Below are 25511 nucleotides of genomic sequence, written 5' to 3'. Positions count from 1 at the left end.
GATTTTGGTGATCAAAGGTTGATGTAACCACACAGAACATAACTGCAGCTGGAGCATCTTCCCTCAAGTCATCACAGCAACTGAGTAACAATAAGAAGTAAGAATTTTTCTCAATGTTCAGAGTTCAGTTAGTGTCTCTGTCGGGATGTAAACCCAGTTCACACTCGGCTACAGAGTAGGCTGGCTGAGACGGCAGCAGGAACAGAGAAAGAGGGAACAGGCAGTTCCTACCAGGAGGGGCAGAAGGCAGGTCAGACGTGGATACCAGGATACCAGTCCTGAGTGGAGCACGGCACGACGACACGCTGGCAGCGTCCTCGACGATGTGGGCTGGCTGATGAGTAGAGAGCCGCTTCAGCCGGGGGAGACCAGGTGCAGGAGTCTGTGACTGATGAGGGACTGAGTGTGACAACAGCTTTAGATTTCATCTGCTTTGTTACGGTGTGCTTTATCCAGACTTCAGGACAATGATGACACTCTTTCACAACCAACAGGAGATGTTTATGTACCAGTACCAGCCAAGTGCTTGGGTCATCGCGATGAGAGGTGCTTTAATAAAGACGAAAAAAAACAAACAAACAAACATGAACTTCAAGGTTTTTCAGGTTGGAGAGCTTACTGAGATTTATTTACACACAGGAAACCAGTGAGCCATTTGGTTCAAACATTTTTAAGGCCACTTTGTTTCTCAACAGCTATGTGACAAGAATTTGATTTTACAACGTGCAAGAAAGCTGATCTAAAAAGAGTGGGTGACATTTCTTGTATGGCGGTGATATCCACTGGGGACAAGGACTGGGCTGCGCTAGTCAAAGAGATGTGGTATGATGTTGAGCTTGTAACTTTCTTCAATCAACAAAGGATCCATGCATGTATTTATTTATATATTATGATGGTCCCTGATGGTCCATGCATGTGTACCTTTGTATTCGTTGCTCTGGCTCTCACATGTCATCTGTTGCACCGACAGGCCGATTGAATGAGCGTTTTTAATGTTTGCTGGCTGTGGTCATTATGTTTTGTTTTAACCATTGGCTGACTGGAAACTAAACTGCCCAGCAGAGATAATTAATAAAAGAGTTGAAGTTTGAGTGGGAGTACTCAAATCTGATTAGGGGTTTCATCAGGACAGCAGGGAGGCAAAGAATCTTAAATGCTGCTACCTATGGCTGCTAAGCAATTATTGAAATTTGGAATATTTTACATTTCTAATAGTTAAAAACGTGATTATAGTTTTGAAACGAAACAAAAATATGATATAGGCCTTAATTTACTCAAATATCAATTAAAGAGCAATATTTAATATACCGCCTAGATTAAAAAAAAAACAAAACTTAAAGCAGTCCCAAGCAGATGAAAACATGCCAGGTAAGTAACCAGTTTTAAAGTTCAGATTGAAGTCCTCATTATAAAGAGTCAACCTTTAATTTGAGAGTACAAACTGTCCCCAGGAAACTCTTGTTTCTTTCTTCCGCCTGCTTTTCTTTGAGAGAAGTTCAAAGCAGCGTAGTTCAAGCTGTCTTCACATCCACTCTGCGCAATACAAAAATGTTAAAGTGACATCAATCTTTGGGGTCTTTAAAAAGAATACGAAGGGAATAATAATAGATTCAATTTCAAATTTGCACTTACAATATCATGATCTTGCAGGTGGGAGTTGAGATTCTGTGCACCAGAAGCACCAGAAGTTTCCATTCCTGAAGATGAAAACTTAATCAGACTTTCCAGTAAAAGTATAATGTTACAACTAAAGAAGGGACAGAAATTTTCCTGAACAAGTAAGACGTTGTGTTCAGTGAGGACCGTTGGTTCTTAACACCTATTCATTAATAATATTAGATAAATATTAAATTTAGAACAATTTAGTAAAGTTATCCAGCTTCATAAATGCACAAATGTTCTTTAATCTCATGATGAATATTGATTAGATGTAGCACCATACTTAGGAAAGAAACTGTTTCCTCCAACACTTACTCTTAAGTTTTTTATGTGCTCTTTGTTTACAGATGAGGAAAATATTCAAGACAACAGAAATGGCCAGAAAGACTGTTAATGTCCCAAATGCAATGAACTGCATATGTGTCGTAGGTGCTAGAAAACAAAGACAAAAAAAAAAACAAAACACACTGGTCAATGCTTCCTAAAGAAGAAGAGACTGATTGATTATGATGATAGCAACATATTTTGGGTAATACAGAAAATCCTACCAATTTTAACCTTCGTGCCATGTCCAAATAAGATCTCTCCACATGTGGCCAAGACACAGTAGAAGGTCCCCCCATCAGAGGAGCTGACACTCGTCGAGAGGCGATAAACACAGCTGTTCGGCACAGAATATGCATGAGGGCTCTCCTCGCAGTCATCTTGTCTTTTTCCATCAGTGTAGATGATTTCTGAATGAGCTTGATCCCATCCAGCTCTGACCCAGTACACACTGTGATCTGCCGGACACGTCTGGTTCCCAGAGTGAGAGAAGACCGAACACTGCAAATTCAATGAGTCTCCGGGACGGACGGGATCAGACACCGCTGGCTGCTGAACAATCGTGTAGGTAGTCCTGGGAGAATTTCCTGGGGAACGCAGGAACACAGTAAAAAACTGTTTCAAACTGTAAGACCCCAAAGCCGTTCAAGCTGTCTTCGTCCTTACCTTTGACTAACAAATATGTCCCACTCCAAGCAATCTCACCCCACCCTGCGATTGCGCAGTGATACATTCCCTCATTTTCTCGAGTCGTCTTCACGATGGTCAGGTTTGTAAAACTTGTATCAATAGTTAGCTTCCATCTGGATTCGGAAAACTCGTCTGAATACTTTGGTTTTTGCGCTCTCCATGCTGTCACAATGATTTCAAGAGTATCCCCGATACTTTGCTTGAACCAGTAAAGCTCCCTTCTGCTGCTCTCAAAATTGCTGTGAGCACATGTGAAGGTCACAGGCTCACCGAGCTGAACGGTGACTACCGGAAGCAGTGAATCTGATTGGAGAGAAAACATTACAGAACATTCAGCAAAACCCAGTGTGCAGCGTGTGAGAGCGATGGTGAAAGATGCTGCCGCCAGAGCACAGAAACAAATAAGAATACGCTTACATCCATGATGAAGAACAAGCAGTGTCAGCCACAACACGATCATCTTCACTGATGTGGTGGTAGTTTGTCACTGAGAGTAGGAAGTAGTACGGCAGAGACGATCATTAGGAAAGACCATGAAAGGCATCTGATTGGTTATGACAGAAAAGATTTGAAAGGTGCACTTCCTGCCACGTAATTTTTTCCTTTGTAAAGCATGTGACTTTTTTTTTTTTTTTTTGAATCTTTGATATCCAATGTCCAATGTTTCGCTTTTGAATTTTGCTTTGATCGCTCTGGCCCCGTTTTTTCACACATACGTGTTGCATAATGCCTTCATCACTGTAGAGTTTCCAAAGGGTCAGTTTCCATGACATGGCCGCAGTTAATACAGAGCAGAGCTGAAATGTGCTACAAAAACAAACCTACATAATACAAAACGAGCTGTAAAACTGAGAAGATTTGATGACTACCATTTCACTACCAATTATAAGGGCCAACTAAGTAACAAAGAAAAAAATATATAATAATAATAATAAGAGGATTAATTAAATTATGTCCAAATAAGCCTGGATGTGATGGAATTTTGGAAAAATTGATTTGATAAACTTGATTTTTACAGCGTAGACAATGATCATTTATACTGTTGCTAGGTTGTGAGCAATTGTTGTGATTTCGAATGAATCTGTTTTTTTAATTGTGTTGCTGTTTTATTTTTGTAACACATCCCTGTGTGACTGTGTGACTGGCTGTGAGTTGACGATGAGCAGCCAGTTTATTGTTCAAAGATGATTTCTACAGAAAAAGTTGCAGAGGGAAGCCACTGTTCTCTAAAGGATTAGGGAAATGGCTGATGGATATTATAGAAACAGGACAGTGTTCCTTTAATGGAGGCATACTTGGTTATTTCATGTGATCTTAGTTTTTTTCACCTTGATTTGATCAATTGGTTAATTTGAACATTTTAAGCACAAAAGAAAAAATAAAAGCATAAAATAAATAAAAGCATCAGCAGTCATATCAGAATAAAAAGCATCTGTCTTCAGATAGGACAGACTTCTTTTCATCTTTTATTTTATTTAAGCCAAATATGATGTACAGGCAGTTTATAACAATAATAACAGCAATAATAGTAATTGTTGTCGGAGTTGGCTAAGCGACAGGCAGCCGGGCTACTTCTTGGTAAGGAAACAAAATTAAGTTGTTCAAAGAAACGAAAGCCACAAAAACAAGTTAACTGGTACCGGTGCTGTGTTGTTTCCATCCCTCTATCTAATCGCTATGTTCAACGAACCGCTTTAGCTCTAAGCAGGCCCACAAAAACCACATCATACAACACCAGATACTGCGATACCGATGTGTATCTCTCTAATAGCACTCAAAGGCCATCACAGCAGCGTAGATCCTCTCTGCAGATGTTCTCGCATCCTGTATTGCACAACGCTCACCATTAAGCACGGTGAATACAGCAGTAGAATAAACCCTTTCGTCAGAATCCTGCTGAGAAAAGAGGCGAAGTGAAAAAAAAAACAAAAAACGAATCTTTTGGTTAAAGTTATTTTACATGGAACTACTTTACCTGATTACTTTTTTGATTTATGCTCTTCTTTTGACGAACGGCGGCTGTAATAGAAATAGAAAATATTCAGAAAAATAAATGAGAGATTGACGTCGTTTAAATTATTAAAAACAGAGAGAATGCTAGTTGACTTAAATTACCATCAGAACAAGCACAGTTGTTTTTCTTGGTGATGAAAATGAGACAGGCTGTCACAACCAGACATACAGCAGGGACAACACCCAGCTGAGCCACCATGGCTCCAGTCGTCTGTGAAGACGTGCAGGCTCCTACAACACCATGAAAGCACCATTACACCATGAAAACATCGAAACTATACTATTTAAATAATAAATAATAATTCCATTAAGTTGATTTTAAATGTAAAGCAAAAATTTATTTGGCAAATCCTTGTACCGTTTATTTACCTTGATATATAAACTGACAGATAAATGAGCATAATAATAATGATAATAGCAGAATAAAAACAATAATAACACCTTGGTTATCCACTTTTGTCCCATTTCCAAATAAGATCTCTCCACAGACGGCCACAGCACAGTGATACGTCCCAGAATCAGAGGAGCTGATATTTTTAGGTAACCGATAAACGCAGCTCTTTGGGAGGTCAGAGCTTTCCTCACACTCATTTCCATCAGCGTAGATGATTTCTGGATGGTATTTATCTGGTCCGGCTCTGACCCAGTACACGCTGTGACCTTCTGGACACGTCTTGGTCTCAGACTGAGAGAGAACCGAACACTGCAGAGACACCGAGCCTCCGGGGAGGACTGGATCAGACACTGTTGGCTGCTGAATTGAAAAGTTTGTCCGTTGAGAGTTTCCTGTATATAAAGAAATCTTAAACATGAATACATTAAATCGATCTCAAATCTTAATTCAGTCACACTGAAACTGATTTAATTATTTTTCAATCACTATCAGTAACTCTGGTGTGTGAATGAAGCTAACAATCAGTAAATGAAACATTTGCAAGACATATTTACCTTTTAGGAACAGATACATGCCACTCCATGCAACATTACCGATCCACTCTGTGACGGCACAGTGATACATTCCCTCATCTTCTTTGATCGTCCTCACTATTGTCAGGTTGATAAAATCATTATCATGGTCCACCTTTGATCTGGATTCAGAAAGCTCCGATGTGTACTCAGGTTTTCCAAATTTATGCTGCGTCACGATTAATTTCAGAGCGTCCCCGGGGCTTTGCTTGAACCAGTACAGTGTCCTGTGGCTGACCTCAGCCTCAGGTAGAGCACACGTGAAGGTCACAGGTTCACCGAGTGGAGCTGTGATCACTGGAACCAGCGAATCTAAATGAAATGATTTGGTAAACAAAGATCATCCTATTAAAATGTAATATATGTGAATTCTTAACTGACAACATTGAATGAAATATATATCACTTACATACTTGATGAGGAGCAAACAGTGTAACCCATAACAGGATCATCTTGACTTGGTGTTTCACTTGTGTCTCAGCGAGTGAAGGAGGTGATGTAATGCAGCCACAATATGTGTCGCTGTCCGACGCGCCTGATTGGTTATCACAGAAGTTGTTTGAAGGTGCACTCCCTGACACACTGGACTCATTTTGGTCAGTGGAGAGTAATGTTTTCAGATAAATGGAACATTTTCATTATATTCTTTACACTGTTTTCATTCATTTCAAGTTTATCTGGTGCTCTTTTAATAATGTCATATTTTTCTAAACTTCTTTTAGAATTATTTAGTAGTAGCTGAATGCAAAATTAAATTCCTGTTTCGAGAGAAACAACATTAATTAGAATTTCTTTCTGGGAATGTGTCCAAAAGTACCATAAAAAAAAAAAATATATATATATATATATATATATAAGTATATATAAAATATAATAATTTAATAATATAATAATTTTCAATTAAACAGCTTGGCAGTACCAGTCACCATTGTAACACGACTGCAAACTGAAACCAACCAATGGCCCAAATCTGAAGTCACTCACTCGATCACGTTATTCTTTTTGGATTTGACAAGTTGACATGAAAGGTTCAAACCCTGATCCAATTCAGGGGCTTCAATCTGAGCAAGATGTGGCCAACATAGCCACGTAGATTATGGTGGAGGCGGAACTGAAATGAGATGGTGTGGTACACATCCCATAAAATGACGCTACGACAAAAACAAATTAAATAATACAAATTGTAATTTTTTTATTTTTACCTACAGGCAGTCCTTCAGGACATAAACTTAGCATGGCATTAATACACAGAGGAACTTTACAGACATACAAATGAATGCTATATAGAAAAGGACTCAGTTAACACGTAATTGTATTGCAGTGATTTGAAAGATGGAAAACATCGCACTTCAAACTATTAAAGACTATTCACTATTATCAGTCCATCTCAAGAGTCTTTATATTAGTATAGATGGTATCTTCCTCTTCCTCTTCCGATTTTGCGTCCCTTGTCCTTGCTTTGCTTGTGCTGGCCTGCCTGTCGATGAAGGCTGGAGCAGAGTAAACCAACGAATCCTCATCTGTCTAGAGAAACATGAAAGTAAATTCAAGCTGATAATATCTACAATGGTAGACAGACACATGATGAAAACATGATTTTCAGCTACCCGTCTTTATGATAATAATATTCCTTACCTGCTGGCGTTCCTGATTAGCACCAGCTGTTGCATTCAGAGCAACGGCAGCTGAAATATCAAATAGAATGTGAATGTATTTTCACATAGTTTGTGCGAGTTGAGTGTGTGAGTGACATTTCTTACCGTAGTTACATTGAGAATTTTGCTTGCGTTTGTTTGTTGAATAAAGTAGACAGGCTATGACACTTAGACTCAAAGCCAAAGCTGCACATAACAGGAAGAGAACTGTGTTGTCCGTCTGCGAATTGCAAACATTTTCTGCTGACATAACGTGAAAAAGGGGCAAAAATTAAAGTTATTTATTCATCAAAGTGTAATCAAGAGTAATTCATTATTTTTGATACGGAATGCACAACGGACCGTGAGCACAAATACGCATATGCAAATTTCTTCAGAAAGTAGAAACATAATGCCGTTACCTCCACATTTCTTTTTTGAACTGCCTCCAGAAAATATCTGTCCACATGTGACGGCAGCACAGCAATGAGTCGAAGCATTGGAGGAGAAGACGTTTGAAAAGCTGCAGTTCCATGTCTTTGTGCAGGCTCCTTCAGGGTTATCATCAAATCCACAAATGCTGTTTCTTTGACTATCTATAACACTTGGATGTATTTCTGTTCCAGCTTTAAAACAGCATACGCACTTTTTTTCTGGATGTTCTGTCGTCTCAGACTCAGAGAGGGTCGAACACTGTAGAAAAACTGAGTCTTTTGGATTTGTTGGATGAGATGTGGGAGCTGCAGTTTTAACAATTTCTGTTCCTGGGGTGTGAAAAAAAAGGAATCTTCTATAATTTTATACAAAATAAACACAATTTTTAAAACAAAACCAGTTTCTCTGTTTTGCTGTATTTACCTTCAACTGTCAGATCTATTCTTTTTAAAAATGTGACATCCCCGTCTTTTGTTTTCAGACAGAAGTAAACTCCTGTATCGCTCTGCTTTACCTCCTCTATATGCAGAATAAACTTTCCAGATTCCTTTTGGGCTGTAATGCGAGGATCATCAGTCCTTACACTGTTTGTTCTTTTTAAGATTTGAGGAAGGTTTCCAGAAACAATCTTCATCCAAAGCACTTTGCCAATATCCCTGAATTCACATGTGAGGCTCACTTTATCTCCAACAGGAATCATCACAATCATCTGCTTGTCTGAGCATCCTGAAAGAAAATCAAACACAGCAGTGAAAAGTCAAATAAATCATCTTCTACATAACAGTAAATGGAAGACGAAACTTTGAATTCAGTGAATCTACAAAATACTTACTCCCCACTCTGAGTATCAGCAGTAAATACAATACAAGCCGCATCTTCTGCTTATTCTCCTTGAAGGTGCTGAAAATTGAACTGAATAATGCAAAGGCTGGTTAGCATGTATTCACATCAAGTGGGAGGAAACAATATGTAAGCAGTTTGATTGGCCGATTGTCATGTTGGCGTTTTAATGTCACAGCCGCCTCAGTGGAAATCACCATCTTTCCAACCTAAACACATTAAACAACACCAACAGTGAGTTTCATACAACATGTGGGTTTCTAGAGCTGAAAGTTTCTGTAAACACAACAGATCAGTTAATGTCACTGATGCTCACACATAAGAGTCTGAATATCGCATCTGAAAGTGAAATATAGTAAAACACAGTGGAGGTCATATTTATGTTCCTAAACACATCCAGAGCTCTGAAATCAGTGATATGTTGCACTCTCTGAACTTCGATGCTGAGTGGTGGCTTACTCCTGGACTTTCTCAGCATCATCAGTATTAATTTATTAATCATTTATTTTCCCTTTAAGGTTAGAGGGGTGGATTTTGGTGATAGGAAATAAACATCTGAGTCTGAACATGCAGTTGCACGTTTAATGCTTTAGCAAAGTCAAAGCCATCTTTGATGCTTACAAGCGAACACAGTCTTTTACAATACTGTCACTTTTCGGAATAACTGATCCGGTGTCAGACCTTTGTAGTGGCATTGATGCTCTGTGTGTAAATGTAAAGGTCTCTGTCTGTAGGAAACAGTAATTTGCACCTGACACATGGAAATTTAATAGCAGCTGATGTTTCGCTGTAGGGTGTTTCACTACTTACACAAACTGTTCATACACTTTGTCATTCTGCAACCAGCTGGCACACAGCCAGTTTTTCAGAGCATGATTCAGTGTAGACTGAGACAGTGGTTAGTGTCATTTCCTCACATCAAGAAAGTTGTGTTCAATTTTTGGGTCTGGGGGTCTTTTGCTGCATGAAGTCACGATATTCAAAATGATCAGTTTGAATATTGATTATTGTATTTGTAATGAAGTGATATGGAAATAAAGAGGACCTAACTTACATATACAAGTATCAGACCCTGCTGAGTTGTTTTGTTTTGTGGGCACTTGCTGTTTTATTTTGGCAGTCTGTCTTCATCCTTCCCCACTTCCTGCCAAGTTTCCCTCCACTGTGATTACTCTGACCTGTCTCGTCTCCTCGAGCCCTCTTTCCTGTCTGTGTCAGATAGTCTTGTCTGTCTTCAGTGATGTCTGCAGCATCATGTCCTCTGAGTTTCCCCTCAAACCCAACATTTTAACATGGAAAAATTTGTAATAATAAACGTTAGGTGGACAAAGAAATGTATGAAAAAAAAAACAAACAAAAAAACAAACAAACAAACAAAAAAAAACCTCAAAACAAAACCAAAAACTTTGTAAGAACGGATGTTGGGTATTGTTTCCTGGATGCATGGAAACAAGTATTTTTGTGGTTTGATTGAAGGTGTGAATACTAAATGTCTTTTCTGACTCATTTTGTGTCATTCTGGCTCTTTTAGGAAGGAGGGCAGTTTGTATTGCATTTAATGTTTAGTTTATATTATTATTATATATTATTACATATTCATATTGATGAATACATTCAGTTCAATACATCGAAAACAAAAAAAAAAACTAATCATCAAGAGTATGTATATACATATATATATATATATATATATAAATACACACACACACACCCTTTTCTCTGTCCTCTTGAAAAACACAAAGCACATTGTCAAGGATTTCAGCCTCTTTTTTTTTTTTTAAGTGAACATTTTTGAAGGTTTAATTTAGCACCTTTCTTGCTGCATATCCTGTTGTTCTGCGTAAACAGCTTCAGTGGTCAGTCAGATGGGGAGAAAAGGCTCACCACAACCTGTGACTGTCAGCGCAGCTGCTGCATGTGGCTTTGCTTGTTGGTTTCCAGGCAGGCATGCAGGGCCAACTTAAATATCATGTGCTACAAGCTACAGTGATGTTTTCACTGTCACTGCAGCATAAAGAGCCCAGTATACTGAGCTGCAGACCTGGCTGTCACAACTGCCACATTTGGTTCAGTTCTTTTCAGACTGCGGAAGAAAAACATTTCACCTTCATCGAATGTGTCTGCTGTAAAATTGCATTTTATTTTTTTTTCTTAATGGCAATCGATAGAAAACAGTTTGATGTTTACATTTGTACTTTTGAATTCTTGTGTGGTTTTGGTCACATTTCCTGTCACCTCCCATGCAACTGTCCCTCAAAGCCACACACCACCACTCACTCCACACAGCCAACACTGAGAACAAAATGTATTTAGGTAAAAGTAAGTGCTGGGTGCTGTCAGTTTTCTGTCAGTTAATTTGCTGTCAGATTTAAGAAAAAAAAAGAAAAAAAAATTGTCTACATAAACAGCTTTGGCTTTTATTTAAAAAAAAATCTGTCTCTCAGGTAAATGAAATGCAGACATAAAGGGAACCTGTGAAACTAAAACAAAAAACTACACCATCACTGCTGATGTCATGCAAGTGAAGGCTACTGTAATACCGGACACCAGGCTATTTCTTCACAGAAAGTCTGACTACGACAAAGCCAGCACTGCAAAGCACTTTTTTTTTGTCTTAACACTGGTATTCAGTCAGTCAGTGAAGCTGCTGTATGTGGCATCTCAAGGCAGACATGTCACAGAGTGACACAATGTGAAACTACAGAGACGGGGCACTCCTTAGAAGCTTCAAATCCTCGTCTAATACTTGCCCACAACGTAACTTAGATATGTTCACTTTCTGACATTGTGCTCGGGTGAGCAGCTTCTCGTGGACATCACGTGCTCCAAATGGATATTGCCTCACGTTCAAAGACAAAAAAAAAAAAAAAAAAAACAGCAACAAAGGAGGAGGCTCGGTATCTTCCAACCAGAGGACTCATTCCCTGGATATTTATCCCGCTTCTTCAGTTTTTCACTCCAATAATTGGTTGGCATTTCATGTGAAAGACATACTGCCACCCACAGACCGAAGACAAGTTCTCTATAAACTGGCTCTGTGACCTTTCAGGGCACGGAGTGTTTTATCGCCTCAATATGAAAAGGATTTGGACAATGGATGGATAATTTGACAATAAATTGATTAGACAAATGGTCAGTTCAGACGAAACTTACACATTAAAATATTTTGTCTCCTCAGACTGGTTACAAGACCAGCTGATACTGATGATTGTCAGCATGTACATTTTCACACGCTCATCTTTTCAACATATAAACCTCTCTGTTGCTCCACTTCTGTTTGCTTTGATGAAGTGGATCACTAATAACCCGTATCAGTTGTAATTTAGATTTTTGCCAACATGATTCGCTGTCCATCATCACACATAAGCAGTGGTGATCAGCTGATAGAGTTATATATTCACGACAAATAGAAAGAAAACGCAGCGTTGGATCATCAAAGACGGATTACTCACCAGGTGGAGAGTGTATTAACCACCAACGGTTTCATCGGCTTGGTGGTTTTTTACAGTGAAATGTAGACAGACCGAAGACAATATAGAAATTGAGGAGATTTGTGATATGGCGGATATACAGGTAAATCTCTTTTCATCGCAAAAATGCTGGGAAATGAAAAAAGAATGAATGAATGAATATGAAATACCACTGGAGTGAGGTATTTTGAATGTTTAATTATTTTAAAGATTTTTTTCACCAAAATCAACATCATTTTACAAAATAAACTAATTCTAATGACATAGAACTATAGAAAGGCTTGACACACGATATAAAGTTTAATTGGCAAATTTAACATTTTGCAAATAATGTTCGTCACAGTGATATAATGCAATCAATTTGCTACTGTGTGCCAGAAGAAAATGTCAGCTTTTTTTACCCAAAAATTAACACAAATCCACTGTTTGGATTGTTAATCTGTCACAAAGCTCTGACACCAGAATACACCGTCTCTTTCTCGACTGCTTTTTCATTCCTTCTGTCCACTTTTCCATCTTTCCTCCTGGTGAAGGTTGGAGCAGAATAAGTAAGTCGGTCCTCATCTCCCTGAGAAGATATATAATGAAGAAGGTTATGAGATTAATGATAATGATGGTGAGAGTTCAGAAAAAATCATATTCAGGAAGAAGAAATGTTAATAACTTATCCAGTTCTGTCTTTTCTCATGTATCTTACCTGCTGACTTCTCTGATCAGTGCTGACTGTTGCAGCATCTGCAGCTGTATAGAGTGAAGACGAGAGATGGTTACACAACGGACAAATGGAAATCAAGTCAGGTTGTCTTCAGCAAAATACTCTTTGATATTTAAGAAACTTCTACTACCTTTGGAACAATCACAAGTTTTCTTCTTCATATAAAACAGGAAGACAGTAACAATCAGAGCTGTAGCCAAAGTACCACATAACACCAACAGAAGTGTGATGGTCCTCTGGAGATCCATCATGTTCTCTGAAATTATATGTGGACCAAAGAATTAAAGTTTGCCATGATTTGATTGGATGTGAACATACCAATAAGATGTTTGAAAAAATAGAATATAAATAGGCTACATGCTACATCTAGATTGTCACAATTATATAAAAATATTCTCCATTTACCTTCAATTTCCAGTTTATCAATCTCCAGTTTAGTCCCATTTCCAAATAAAATTTCTCCACACGTGGCCACAGCGCAGTAATGAGTCCCAGCATCAGAGGAGCTGACGTTCTTGGAGAAGAAGTAATCACATTTCTGTGTGGACTCAGACTCAGGACTCTTTTTACAATGATCTCTATTGTTTCCATGAGCGTAAATGAAACTGGGATGAGCTTCATCTGATCCAGCTCTGAACCAGTACACACTGTGATCTCCTGGACATGTTTTCTTCTCAGAGTCAAAGAGGACCGAACACTGAAGAGTCACTGAGTCTCCTGGACGGACTGGATCAGATGGAGGAAGCTGAAAGTTGGTGGTGATCTCAGGTTCTGCTCCTGACAAATATAAAAAAATCTAAAGTATACATTGAAGAAATATGTTTCACTTTGACCAATTGTATTTGAGAAGTTCCTTGAGATTATTTCTAATTAAATTTGAATCTGTGTACCGTACTTTATTTACCTTTAACTCTGAGAAATGTTCCTGTTAAAAACTTCATCTCTAAGTCATCGACTTTTATACAGTAGTACAGTCCAGTGTCACTTTGCTCTGTTTTATGAAAATGCAGCAGAAAAGTTCCAGGTTTTTGTTTTGCTGTAGAACGAGGACTCTTATTAACACGATAATCATCGAATGAATATGTTCCTCCCAAGACTTCAGGTAAGTTTCCATAAACAAGTCGGATCCAAAATAAGGTTGCAGAGTAATCAGATGTTTGGCGGGGACACGTCAACTTCACGTCTTCTCCAACAACAACAGTCTTCGTCTCAAAGGTCATTTCATCTGTGCTTCCTAAAAATACCATTAAATAGATCAGGAATTAAAATCAGAGACAGAGGCACATATCTCTAGATCTAAACTGATACAAAAAGATTATTATAAAATTGAAAACTTAGACTGCAGAATACATTTTGAGAAAAGTTGACTTTATCTACTTACGTCCTGCTCTGAGGAAGAACAAAAGATGAAATATGATCAACATTTTCATGTTAATCCACTTAAGACAGCAGTTATTTTAAACTCTGTTGAAGATGATTTCCCTTAATGTAGTCGTATGAAGGGGAGGGAACAATATGAGAGCAATCTGATTGGTCAGTCATTACACTGGTGTCTCTCTGTGCCACCACAGTGGAAATATTATCACTATCTTTCATGTCTAAACACACAAAACAACATTACAACAAGCTCTTGTTCATGGTGGGTTTCCATGAATGGAACTAACGAGTTAACCTGACAGATTATTCAATATAACAGGAACAGGAAGTGAGAAATAACTGACAACATTTTCAAAGTTTCCACAATAAATCAATGACTTTTCAACTGATCCTTTTAAAATGTGCTCAAACACTATTGATGTGTAATTTATTCCAATCTGATGCTTTGGAGAAGTTTATTTGCACAAATGAGTAAAGAACAGACAATTTAACACAAAATTGCATGTGTTACTGTATTACAGTATTACTTCACTTTCTAAAATGTTAAAATGAAAGTCATCTGCATGGATTCTCTGCAGGTCCTCTGGGTTCATCCCACAGTCTAGATAACTGCAGGTTTAGGCTGTTTGCCTGTGTGTGTCTCTCTCTGTATATTTATAGACTGCTCACCTGTCCAGGTATGCCCCGCCCTTGTCCAGTGTCAGCAGCAGATTGGCTCCAGCCCCTCGATGGCCCTGCTGTTCAAAATCAATGTCTAAAACAAGGTCTATGATGCAAATGGAGATTTAAGAACAATGAACCCAAAAAGCTTTTCATTATTAATGTTCGACTTGTTGAATATAATACACTTCTAAAGACGCTGTTGTCTCTACGTAGTTAAGTGGCCATTTTCCACAGTGATTCACTGAGATGCAGGAGCCATCTTAGCATTAGTGTGAAGCAGCCAATCCACACGTGCCACATCATCAGTGATGCCCCTCCCACACATCAGTCACTTCAGCATGAAGAGCAGAGCGGACAGACTTGGGGAGGTTTCTGTGGTCACAACATCCATCCTCTGTAGTCTCTTCAGTTATTTTCAGAGCGCTGCTGAAACGCAGAAGCAGAACACATTCAGCTGGAGGTGGTAATAAACTCCAGAGGTTTAGTTTTCACATAATAAACATACCAAAGTGCTCAATATAAATAAATCATGCCTGATGCTATGAACAGAACAAAGACTGTCAGTAACAGTCACAGACACACAGTCCAGGACAACAGCAAAACCTCTCCCACCAAAACTTACCAAAGCTGATGTATGTGTGTATGAAGTGTATGAAAACTGAAAATACACTGAGGGAGAGAAAAAAAAGAACAGAAATATTTGTCAGGTCACAAGACTTTGGTTTGTGGCCGTCATCAAGGTCCACCGACTGCTGACCACAACTATGATCCCTAAAATGATGCTATTCTGCCCGTGCTTGTGTGTGTTTCACGTCTTCTCGCCCGTTACACTAGCTCGGCAGATAGCGAACAGTTTCTCCAAAAAAGGAAGCTGAGGTTTCCTTTCAACTTTATTTCGAAATCACTGTAAAAAGGCAAACGTTTTCTGGCCATATAAAAAAAAACAAAAGGATGGGAGTTCTCCCGCTGTCCGTCTCTCTCAAAAACTAGGTCAACTAAAAACTATACCTGACTTCCTCTAGTCTGCACCAGCTACGGAAACACAGAAGGCACAAATTAGCGTTGCTGCAAAAACATCTGTGTTAAACTCAAACTCAAAACAATAACATCACACTCCCCGCCTGTTATAATGCATTATAACACTACTCATTTTTCACAAGCAATACAACCTCTGAAACAGGCCTAGTGTACATCTTCTGAGTACCATGTCTGACTACTTTAACATCTACTTTGCGGACTTTAGAGTCTTTGCTAGGAATGGCCTTCACCACCACTCCTACAGGCCACTCATTTCTTTTGACTTGTGCATCTTTAAGAAGCACGACATCTCCTTCAGTCAGGTTCCGCTTCTCCACATGCCACTTTCGCCTTGGTTGAAGTGACACCAGGAACTCTTGATGCCAGCGTTTCCAGAATACATCAGCCATAGACTGGACTTGCTTCCACTGCTTTCTGTAGAGGTCTTTGAGGTCATACTCTCCTGGTGGTGGCAACACTGGCTCAGCTTTCTGTGTCAAGAGCATGGCAGGTGACAGGATAGTGGGCGCATCTGGATCAGAAGACACAGGAACCAGAGGTCTGGCATTTATAATGGCCATGACTTCAGACATGAACGTAACCAGAACTTCATGAGTCAGGTGGGGTGTTTTTGCCTTAAGCAGCAGTGCATCCAATATTCTGCGAGCAACTCCTATCATCCGCTCCCACACTCCACCCATGTGTGAGGAGTGGGGAGGGTTAAAGATCCACCTGCTGCCTTGATCTTGACGGTAAGTTGTCAGCTCAGGGTCTTCAGAGTTCATTCTTAACTCCTCTCATGCCCCCACGAAGTTTGTTCCTCGATCAGAACGGAAGAGACGAACAGGACCACGGACAGCGGCAAATCTTCTCAATGCATTTACAAAGCTTGAGGACAGTGATTCAAGCACTTCAATATGCACTGCTCTTGTGACTAGGCAGGTAAAGATAACTGCCCAACGTTTGTTCTCTGCAATGCCACCCCGGGTTCGTCTTGTGCTGATGATCCATGGGCCAAACACATCAACTCCTACATTTGTGAATGGAGGACCTGGTTCGAGTCGTTCAGCAGGTAAGTTTGACATTTTTTGTTCTTCCATTCTTCCTCTTAGCTTGTTACAGATTACACATTTCTGTATGATGTTTGTCACCAGCCTTTTGCCTCCAATCAGCCACAGCCCAGCAGAGAGTACAGCACCTTCTGTCAGGTACCTCCCCTGATGTGCCACCTCTTCATGGTAATGTCTCACCAATAAAGTAGCTACATGGTGTTTCTTGGGGACAATGATCGGGTGTTTCTCTTCCCAGGGAATGTCTGCCAAAGAGATGCGCCCTCCAACTCTCAGCAGGCCATCTGCATCTACAATTGGGTTCAGTTTTCTCAGGGGACTAGACTTGGAGATGACATCACCCCTGGAAAGACATTTCACCTCTTCAGCGAACACGTTGTGTTGAACATTTCTGATGATTACCAGTCTAGCTTGTGTCAGAGCATCTATCTTGCTGTTCAGGCTTTTCGTGTGCACTCTGGCCTTGTGTATGAGCTTGGTGATAGCCCGATTGAGTATCTTCCAGCTGGAGAAGCATTCAAATCGGTGTGAACTAAGCTCATCTTCAAAGGATTTGGTTGCGAAAGCTGTGACCTGCTGTGTGCGTATATCTATGTCTGTATCAGGTTCTATCAGCTCAAGTGTCTCGGGGGGGGGGAGTCTCTGGACAAGAAAGATGGACCTTTAAACCAGTTGGTTTCTTTCAACATGATGGCTGGCACTGAGCGGGTCCCGTGGTCTGCAGGGTTGTGTTCTGTGCTGACGAAGTGCCCCTGTTCAGGGCTTGTGGACTTTCTGATGCGGGCAACTCTGTTGGCTACATATACATAGAATCTTCTGCTTGTGTTGTGAATGTAGCCCAAAACAATCCGACTGTCTGTGTAGAATGTGACCTTGTGGATGTCTATGTCCAGTTCATCGGTGATTAAGTCTGCCATTTCGGTGGCCAAGACAGCCGCACAAAGTTCTAAGCGTGGGATGGTGTGTGGAGGATGTGGAGCCAGCTTCGATTTGCCCATGACGAACCCGATATGAGTGTTTCCCTCCGTGTCTGCTGTTTTCAGGTATGCCACTGCTGATATGGCCATAGTAGAAGCGTCAGAAAAGACACAGAGTTCTCTGTATCTTGTGGAGCACAGAGAAGCAGGTATATATGTCGATCTGAAGTTGTTCAAGTTCACACAGTGAGTCATTCCATAGTCTCCACTGTTCTTCCTTCAGTGCTGGCAGAGGAACATCCCATTCAGCTTGTTCGGCGGATAGCTCTCTGACTAAGGCCTTTCCTTGTATCGTTACAGGTGCCGCATATCCCAGGGGATCATAAAGGCCATTGACAGTCGACAAAATTCCCCTTCGGGTGAATGGTTTTCGTTCTCTGGATACGTGGAAGGTGAATGTGTCTGACTGCAGGTTCCAGGTAAGACCTAGACTCCGCTGTGGTGGCAAAGGGTCCACAGTCAACTATAAATCCACCAGGTTTTTGGCCCTCTCTTCTGGTGGAAAGGCATCCATCACAGCACGGCTGTTCGATGCTACTTTGTGCAGTTTGATGCTGGACTCTGCTAGCATTTCCTTTGTTCTTTTCAGGACAGTGATGGTTTCGTCGTCAGTGGGAAATGAGGACAGCCCATCATCAACATAAAAATTCCTCATGAGGAATTGTTTAGCTTCGGCACCATGTTCTTTCTCTCCATGCAGTGCTGCTCTTCTCAGGCCATAGATGGCTACTGCAGGAGAAGGTGAGTTTCCAAAAACATGGACTTTCATACGGTATTCAGTGATCCGCTTGTTGGGGTCATAATCTTCATACCACAGAAATCTCAGGAAATCGCGATGGTCTTCCCGTACGATGAAGCAGTAGAACATCTGCTGAATGTCGTTACTGCTACAGGCTCTTTCCGGAAGCGCATCAGGACTCCCAGCAAAGAATTGTTCATGTCAGGCCCTCGGAGAAGAACATCATTGAGGGAGATGTTCTCATGCTTGGCACTAGAGTCAAAAACCTCACGGATCTGGTCTTTTTTCTGAGGGTGATAGACACCGAAGATTGGTAAATACCAGCGTTCTTGGTGTGGCATTAGCACTGGAGCAGGCTCTGCTTGGTCTGAGTCGAGCATGGCTTGCGTGAATTTGAAGAAGTGTTCCTTCATGGTGTGTTTTTTCTCCAGCATGCGGCACAAGGACATGAGGCGGTTGATGGCGTGCTGTCTGTTGTTGGGTAAACGCGGCCTGTTCGGCCTGAAAGGTAAGGGTGCTACCCAGCAGTTAGCTTCATCCATGTACACCTCTCTGTCCATGAGGTCCAGGAACAGCTCGTCTTCAATGGACATCCCGAGCTTATCATCATGATGTGTTCTTTGAAACACATTACTGCCCAAGCTGTCATTGTTGAGGCTGGCTGCAGAGACGCTTGGGAAGCTGTCGGGGGGCTCCAAGCTGTCAATCTTTTCTTTTACAACAAGGCTGCTGGTGCATGGGCTGAGAATAGAGTGACGCCCACTCACCAACACACTGGTTCTGAAGACAGAGACATTGGTTGGTCTGTGCGCTCTTCCCAGGCAAACGTCACCGATGATCACCCACCCAAGGTCCAGCCGCTGGGCAAACGGAGCGCTGTGAGGTCCATTACATTGTTCTCTTACTTTGTGCACCTGGATCAAATCTCGCCCGAGGAGGAGGAGGATGGATGCATCTGGGTCCAACGGTGGGATTTTGTCCGCCAGGTGCTCAAGATGAGAATAGTGTCTGGCTACCTCTGATGATGGTATTTCAGACCTCTCATCTGGTAGCATGTCACATTCAATCAAAGTAGGCAAGGGAATTTGTGTGATGCCATCTAGTGATTCCACAATGAAATTGCTGACACGTCTTCCTGCAGTCTCGAACACCCCTGAACATGTCTTCAGGGTGTACGTTGGTCCTTCCCCTTTAATGTCGAAGTAGTCACAGAATTCTGTCCTGCACAGTGACTTGTTGCTTTGTTCATCAAGAACAGCGTAGGTCTTCATAGCTCGGTCTCTTTGCCCTGCAGGATACACCAGCACAAGACAGATTTTGGAGCATGACTTTGAAGTGTTTGTACTGCCACAGATTTCTGTACATTTGGAAATCACTGATGGACCAGTCTCCCTTTGCTGCTGCTGTTGCTCCCCGCCATGGTTTGCAGCGCTCTGGTGAACATCTGCCTTCCATGGCGCTGGCCCTGGATGTAATGCTGTAGGATGTCTGTCGCTGTTACACTCCATACATTGCACTGGCTTGTCACAGTCTTTAGCGACATGGGTAGATGACGCGCAGCACCTGAAGCAAATGTGTTTGTCCTTCAGATAAGCCTTTCTTTCTTCCAGCGTTTTGTTTCTGAAGCCACGACACTTTCTCAGAGGATGAAGCTTGTTATGTAGGGGGCAATATTTGTCTGGATTATCTTCAGGTCGGGCTGTTGTAGTGCTGCCACTGTTGTTGCTTCCTGTTGAGATTTCAGTCTTTTTACAGCTACTGATGTTCTCATGTGTTGGTTGTATGGGTTGTTTTTCTCTGTTTTGGGAGCACACCATGTTGCTGCAATGCTGGCAAAGCTGGGATCGTTGCGCATCTTTGCTTGTTCGCAGATGAAGTTGACGAAGACTGAGAATGGAGGATATGGAATTCTGTGTTGTTCTTTGTAACGTGACCCTACTGTGATCCACTTCTCTTGTAGGGTGTGTGGGAGTTTCTGGACTATTGGGCTGACTCCGCGGGAGGTGTTGAGATATGAAAGACCAGGTAAGTATCCATCTGTTTTAGCTGCCTCGAGCTCCATGAGAACGTCTCCAAGTTCTCTCAGTTTGTGATTGTCCCTGGCTGAGATTTTGGGGAAATCTTTTCAGGAGGGCATTCTCAATCACCTCTGGTGAGCCGTAGACATCCTCCAGTCTCTGCCACAGCATCTTGAGACCTGTAGGTGTATTGTGAATGTGTACTGCTCTGATTCTTTAAGCTTGCTCAGATGATGATGGGGGCCTGCGTTCATCTATGGTATTGGGAAGTTCCCTGTCACAGTATGATTTTCTTTGTGCATTTCTAGTGTTAGTGACATCATGTGAGCGATCAGTGGTTTCTCCTCGGTGCAAGTGTTGTGGCGTGACTTCAAAAAACTCATAGTCACTGATTTCCCTCAATGGCGTAGCACCCTGATTCCTGTAGTTCTGTGCTTCACATGGTAGGCTGGCGCACTGGTGGATGTGAACTTGTGGATGGCTTTGCATTGGGAGGTGAAGTTGTGACTGCATTTAATGAGTTGGCGGTTATTACACTCTGATGGGACAAGTGGCCTGGATATTGAACAGGACTTTGCACTGTAGTTCTCACATTGTGTATTTCATCTGGTTTCTGAGGCAGCATGCTTTTACTCAGCTGAAGTGGGTCCCCCTGCTTATATTCTTCAGCAGCTGCTGCTGCCTTTTCCATTCTCAGTTCATGCAAACTAGCTTGTAGCATAGCTTGTTGTTTTAGCATCTCTGCCTCTCGTTTAGCGAATGCTAGCTCTGTACGTGTGGCTCCAGCTTTAGCTCGTGCTTTCAAAGCGAGCGAGCTGGCTACAGACAGTTTGCTGGTTCGTGAGCAGCTGGAAATTTGTGATCTTGTTTCTAGTTCTTCAAAATCCATCTCTTGTTGTTTGCTCTGTGTCATGTTGATGACTTGTTTTTCCTTTCTACTCACAGGATGGAAGATTGTCGACCGTTGGAAGAGTCTGCCTTTTTACTATTCTGCCCCTGCTTGTGTGTGTTTCACGTCTTCTCGCCCGTTACACTAGCTCGGCAGATAGCGAACAGTTTCTCCAAAAAAGGAAGCTGAGCTTTCTTTTCAACTTTATTTAGAAATCACTGTAAAAAGGCAAACGTTTTCTGGCCATATATATATATATATATATATATATATATTAAAAAAAAGGATGGGAGTTCTCCCGCTGTCCGTCTCTCTCCAAAACTAGGTCAACTAAAAACTATACCTGACTTCCTCTAGTCTGCACCAGCTACGGAAACACAGAAGGCACAAATTAGCGTTGCTGCAAAAACATCTGTGTTAAACTCAAACTCAAAACAATAACATCACAGATGCTGTGTTCAGCCCTCGTACAGAGAAGGATGGACTAATGATAACTCCTTTAAACGACGGCTTTAAAGTAAATACTGACATCATCACTGATGACCCTCCCACTTTTCATGTCAGGAACGTCCACCACAGCTGATAAAATGAAAGACACACATTTATCACAGAAAAATTTCCTTTAATAGTAGAAATGTGGAGAAATGAAAAGGACAAAAGGAAAGTTTGTGGATGACAATTAAAGTGAGAAGAAGAGAAAATACATGCAGTCTGATATTTCTAAAAACTATTACACATTAAGAATTGTGTATTTCTGCAGCTTGATTATCACCATTTGACAGAAATTACTACACAATATTGTCAAACATTTAAAGAAATAAAAATACGAGGTTACCTTGACGTAATAAGATATTGCTCCTTTGGTTACATTGATGTGGAGCAGTACATTCCTTGCTGTGTGCCAGAAAAGAACAAGTCAGCTTTATTAACTCAAAACAAATCCACTGTCTGGATTGTTAATCTGTCACAAAGCTCTGACACCAGAGTACACCGTCTCTTTCTCGACTGCTTTTTCATTCCTTCTGTCCACTTTTCCAGCTTTCCTCCTGGTGAAGGTTGGAGCAGAATAAGTAAGTCGGTCCTCATCTCCCTGAGAAGATATATAATGAAGAAGGTTATGAGATTAATGATAATGATGGTGAGAGTTCAGAAAAAATCATATTCAGGAAGAAGAGATGTTAATAACTTATCCAGTTCTGTCTTTTCTCATGTATCTTACCTGCTGACTTCTCTGATCAGTGCTGACTGTTGCAGCATCTGCAGCTGTATAGAGTGAAGACGAGAGATGGTTACACAACGGACAAATGGAAATCAAGTCAGGTTGTCTTCAGCAAAATACTCTTTGATATTTAAGAAACTTCTACTACCTTTGGAACAATCACAAGTTTTCTTCTTCATATACAACAGGAAGACAGTAACAATCAGAGCTGTAGCCAAAGTACCACATAACACCAACAGAAGTGTGTTGGTCCTCTGGAGATCCATCATGTTATCTGAAATTATATAATAATAATAATTATACCAAAGAATTAAAGTTTATTATGATTTGATTGGATGTTAAAATATAAATAACTCCTGCATTAAATAGGATTGAAATTCTACATTCTGAAATTAAACACAAAAATATGCAATTTGAGCAATTATATAAAAATATTCCACTTTTACCTTCAATCTCCAGTTTAGTCCCATTTCCAAATAAAATTTCTCCACACGTGGCCACAGCGCAGTAATGAGTCCCAGCATCAGAGGAGCTGACGTTCTTGGAGAAGAAGTAATCACATTTCTGCGTGGACTCAGACTCAGGAATCTTTTTACAATGATCTCTATTGTTTCCATGAGCGTAAATGAAACTGGGATGAGCTTCATCTGATCCAGCTCTGAACCAGTACACACTGTGATCTCCTGGACATGTTTTCTTCTCAGAGTCAAAGAGGACAGAACACTGAAGAGTCACTGAGTCTCCTGGACGGACTGGATCAGATGGAGGAAGCTGAAAGTTGGTGGTGATCTCAGGTTCTGCTCCTGAGAAATACAGACACAAAAAAATATGTGAAATTACTTTTGATCATCTAAACAAAACTAAAAATTACCAAAATGAAAAGACTCTTTATACGTAGTTTGTAAACGTTTGCCAGTAACATGTCTATAATTTTGATGATTGTGAACAGTGTGTGTACTGAATTAAATTTACCTTTAATCCTCAGAAATGTTCCTTTTAAAAACTTCATATCTAAGCCTTCGACTTTTATACAGTAGTACAGTCCAGTGTCACTTTGCTCAGTTTCATTAATATGCAGAAGAAAAGTTCCAGTTTCCTGTTTTGTTGCAAAACGAAGAGTCTTATTAACAAAATTATGATCAAATGAATATGTTCCTCCCAAGAGTTCAGCTAAGTTTCCAGAAACAAGCCGGATCCAAAATAACTTGCCCATGTGGCTAACTTGGCGTTTACATGTCAAATTCACATCTTCTCCAACACCAACAGTCTTTCTGTCAAAGAGTAGATCATCTGTGCATCCTGAAGATACAATTAAATGGAGCAGATTAATTAATTAGATTGATTAATAACAGAGACAGATTCACATCATTTCTAAAGTGATGTTTTCAAACCTAGGTTACACAATATTCGTGAGAAAAGTTGACTTTATCTACTTACGTCCTGCTCTGAGGAAGAACAAAAGATGAAATATGATCAACATTTTCATGTTAATCCACTTAAGACAGCAGTTATTTTAAACTCTGTTGAAGATAATTTCCCTTAATGTAGTCGTATGAAGGGGAGGGAACAATATGAGAGCAATCTGATTGGTCAGTCATTACACTGGTGTCTCTCTGTGCCACCACAGTGGAAATATTATCACTATCTTTCATGTCTAAACACACAAAACAACCCTGAAAACAAACTTTTTTTCATGGTGGGTTTCTGTAACTGGCTCTGAAAGTTCACTCAGCTGGTGATGAGATATGATGCAAACAGTAAATGTGCAATCATCTACAACATTTTAGTTTAAGTGTAGGTCATAATTAATTGCAGTTTATTTATATTCCTAAATAAGAAATATGACATATTTAAAAATAAACTCAGATACCACGAGCCACGTGTCAAAAAGTACAGCAGGTGCAATTTGTTTGTGCTTCACAGGTTTTGTCCCTCTCACATGTCGACATGATATTATCAGTAATGCCTTTTTGTCCCAAAGTCTGATCCATCAAACCAAACACAGCTCATGATCACATCCAAAGAAGTTTATCGGCACGTTTAAACATGAGATCAATGAAACAAAAAGTTCAGCAGCATTTTTGTTTGAGGTTGTTGAGAAAAGAATGATGATAAAAAAAAGTCTTTGTGTTTTTCCGGACATTGTTTGATTCGACCTCTCTGAACTGTGAGGATGTGAGCACTGAAATGACAGATCCTCATCCGACTGTTGCTTTTGTTGTTCAACTGCAGACAAAATACATCTTCATATCAAAGTGATTCACAAAGGCAGTGGAGCCATCTTCAATTTCCTGTGAAGCAGCCAATCCAGATGCACCACATCATCAGTGATGCCCCTCCCACACATCAGTCACTTCAGCATGAAGAGCAGAGCGGACAGACTTGGGGAGGTTTCTGTGGTCACAACATCCATCCTCTGTAGTCTCTTCACTTGTTCACTACAGAACAGAGCAGCACTCTTACAGTGAAAACTTCTGATGTCTTTCTTGAGGTGTAATTACCAAGAGGCCTTTATTCCTCTCTCTCTGTATTTTAGCTCAACTTTTACTGCTGCTTATCATTTTAAAATAGTAGTATTACTCTTATAATTAATAATAATACCTCAGTAACCAACAGGAGACGTAAAAGGAGGAATGGAGACAAACACACTTTCTCAGTAATGTTACATGGTGGATATTTTTGCTCAGACCTTTTAGAGGTTTGCTGCTCTCTGGTAGCTGCTGTCAGAGGGGGAGGTGCTCAGGAGGCTCTTTTACTGAGAGCAGCAGTTTGTACTGAGATGTTAAGTTTCATTAT

The 25511-nt window shown here is 40.5% G+C and overlaps 4 protein-coding genes across 6 annotated transcripts; all 4 read right to left on the bottom strand.

Moving 5' to 3' along the window:
* Positions 1–515: 515 nt before the first annotated feature.
* Positions 516–3146, bottom strand: LOC115049817 (uncharacterized). Its single transcript, XM_029512365.1, has 6 exons — positions 3091–3146; positions 2650–2976; positions 2208–2570; positions 1975–2091; positions 1633–1697; positions 516–1533 (listed from the first exon to the last, which is right to left on the bottom strand). Exons 1-6 carry the CDS (start codon positions 3131–3133, stop codon positions 1417–1419), a joined length of 1032 nt encoding a protein of 343 aa, XP_029368225.1. The 5' UTR covers positions 3134–3146; the 3' UTR covers positions 516–1416.
* A 1291-nt stretch (positions 3147–4437) lies between these two features.
* On the bottom strand, positions 4438–14163 carry LOC115050399 (uncharacterized). Its single transcript, XM_029513242.1, has 11 exons — positions 14128–14163; positions 13651–13980; positions 13152–13523; positions 12877–13002; positions 12729–12772; positions 12491–12599; positions 6062–6187; positions 5635–5964; positions 5128–5472; positions 4856–4917; positions 4438–4566 (listed from the first exon to the last, which is right to left on the bottom strand). Exons 2-11 carry the CDS (start codon positions 13964–13966, stop codon positions 4438–4440), a joined length of 1959 nt encoding a protein of 652 aa, XP_029369102.1. The 5' UTR covers positions 13967–13980; positions 14128–14163.
* On the bottom strand, positions 6837–8623 carry LOC115050039 (uncharacterized). 3 transcript variants are annotated; one of them, XM_029512744.1, is made up of 7 exons: positions 8554–8623; positions 8305–8447; positions 7933–8050; positions 7709–7837; positions 7413–7550; positions 7288–7337; positions 6837–7176 (listed from the first exon to the last, which is right to left on the bottom strand). In XM_029512744.1, the coding sequence occupies exons 1-7, from the start codon at positions 8594–8596 to the stop codon at positions 7030–7032; spliced, it is 768 nt and encodes a 255-aa protein (XP_029368604.1). In that variant the 5' UTR covers positions 8597–8623; the 3' UTR covers positions 6837–7029. The 3 variants fall into 3 exon arrangements, with proteins under 3 accessions (XP_029368604.1, XP_029368601.1, XP_029368602.1); XM_029512741.1 differs by having other exon boundaries at positions 7709–8050; positions 8145–8447; XM_029512742.1 differs by having other exon boundaries at positions 7413–7547; positions 7709–8050; positions 8145–8447.
* Positions 14164–22186: 8023 nt separating the features above from the next.
* On the bottom strand, positions 22187–25128 carry LOC115050397 (uncharacterized). Its single transcript, XM_029513241.1, has 7 exons — positions 25070–25128; positions 24153–24160; positions 23688–24014; positions 23162–23518; positions 22864–22989; positions 22716–22759; positions 22187–22586 (listed from the first exon to the last, which is right to left on the bottom strand). Exons 1-7 carry the CDS (start codon positions 25126–25128, stop codon positions 22461–22463), a joined length of 1047 nt encoding a protein of 348 aa, XP_029369101.1. The 3' UTR covers positions 22187–22460.
* Positions 25129–25511: the final 383 nt, after the last annotated feature.

The sequence above is a fragment of the Echeneis naucrates genome, chromosome 10, assembly GCF_900963305.1.
Source record: "Echeneis naucrates chromosome 10, fEcheNa1.1, whole genome shotgun sequence".
Classification (NCBI taxonomy): Eukaryota; Metazoa; Chordata; class Actinopteri; order Carangiformes; family Echeneidae; genus Echeneis; species Echeneis naucrates.
Note: the sequence above shows the minus strand (reverse complement) of the source record. Positions and strands in the feature narration are given on the sequence as shown.

Excerpts from the sequence above, each read along its gene's own strand:
- LOC115049817 (XM_029512365.1), bottom strand. The coding sequence starts at position 3,133 with ATGATCGTGTTGTGGCTGACACTGCTTGTTCTTCATCATGGAT. Across the intron at positions 2,977-3,090 it reads GCTTGTTCTTCATCATGGAT|ATTCACTGCTTCCGGTAGTC; the intron begins GTAAGCGTATTC and ends CTCTCCAATCAG. Across the intron at positions 2,092-2,207 it reads TGGCACGAAGGTTAAAATTG|CACCTACGACACATATGCAG; the intron begins GTAGGATTTTCT and ends TTTGTTTTCTAG.
- LOC115050039 (XM_029512741.1), bottom strand. The coding sequence starts at position 8,596 with ATGCGGCTTGTATTGTATTTACTGCTGATACTCAGAGTGGGGA. Across the intron at positions 8,051-8,144 it reads AATAGATCTGACAGTTGAAG|GAACAGAAATTGTTAAAACT; the intron begins GTAAATACAGCA and ends TTCACACCCCAG. Across the intron at positions 7,551-7,708 it reads TTCAAAAAAGAAATGTGGAG|CAGAAAATGTTTGCAATTCG; the intron begins GTAACGGCATTA and ends ACGTTATGTCAG.
- LOC115050399 (XM_029513242.1), bottom strand. The coding sequence starts at position 13,966 with ATGACCTTTGAGACGAAGACTGTTGTTGTTGGAGAAGACGTGAAGTTG. Across the intron at positions 13,003-13,151 it reads TGATAAACTGGAAATTGAAG|AGAACATGATGGATCTCCAG; the intron begins GTAAATGGAGAA and ends ATATAATTTCAG. Across the intron at positions 12,773-12,876 it reads AACTTGTGATTGTTCCAAAG|CTGCAGATGCTGCAACAGTC; the intron begins GTAGTAGAAGTT and ends CACTCTATACAG.
- LOC115050397 (XM_029513241.1), bottom strand. The coding sequence starts at position 25,128 with ATGGATGTTGTGACCACAGAAACCTCCCCAAGTCTGTCCGCTCTGCTC. Across the intron at positions 22,760-22,863 it reads AACTTGTGATTGTTCCAAAG|CTGCAGATGCTGCAACAGTC; the intron begins GTAGTAGAAGTT and ends CACTCTATACAG. Across the intron at positions 22,587-22,715 it reads CTGATCAGAGAAGTCAGCAG|GGAGATGAGGACCGACTTAC; the intron begins GTAAGATACATG and ends ATATCTTCTCAG.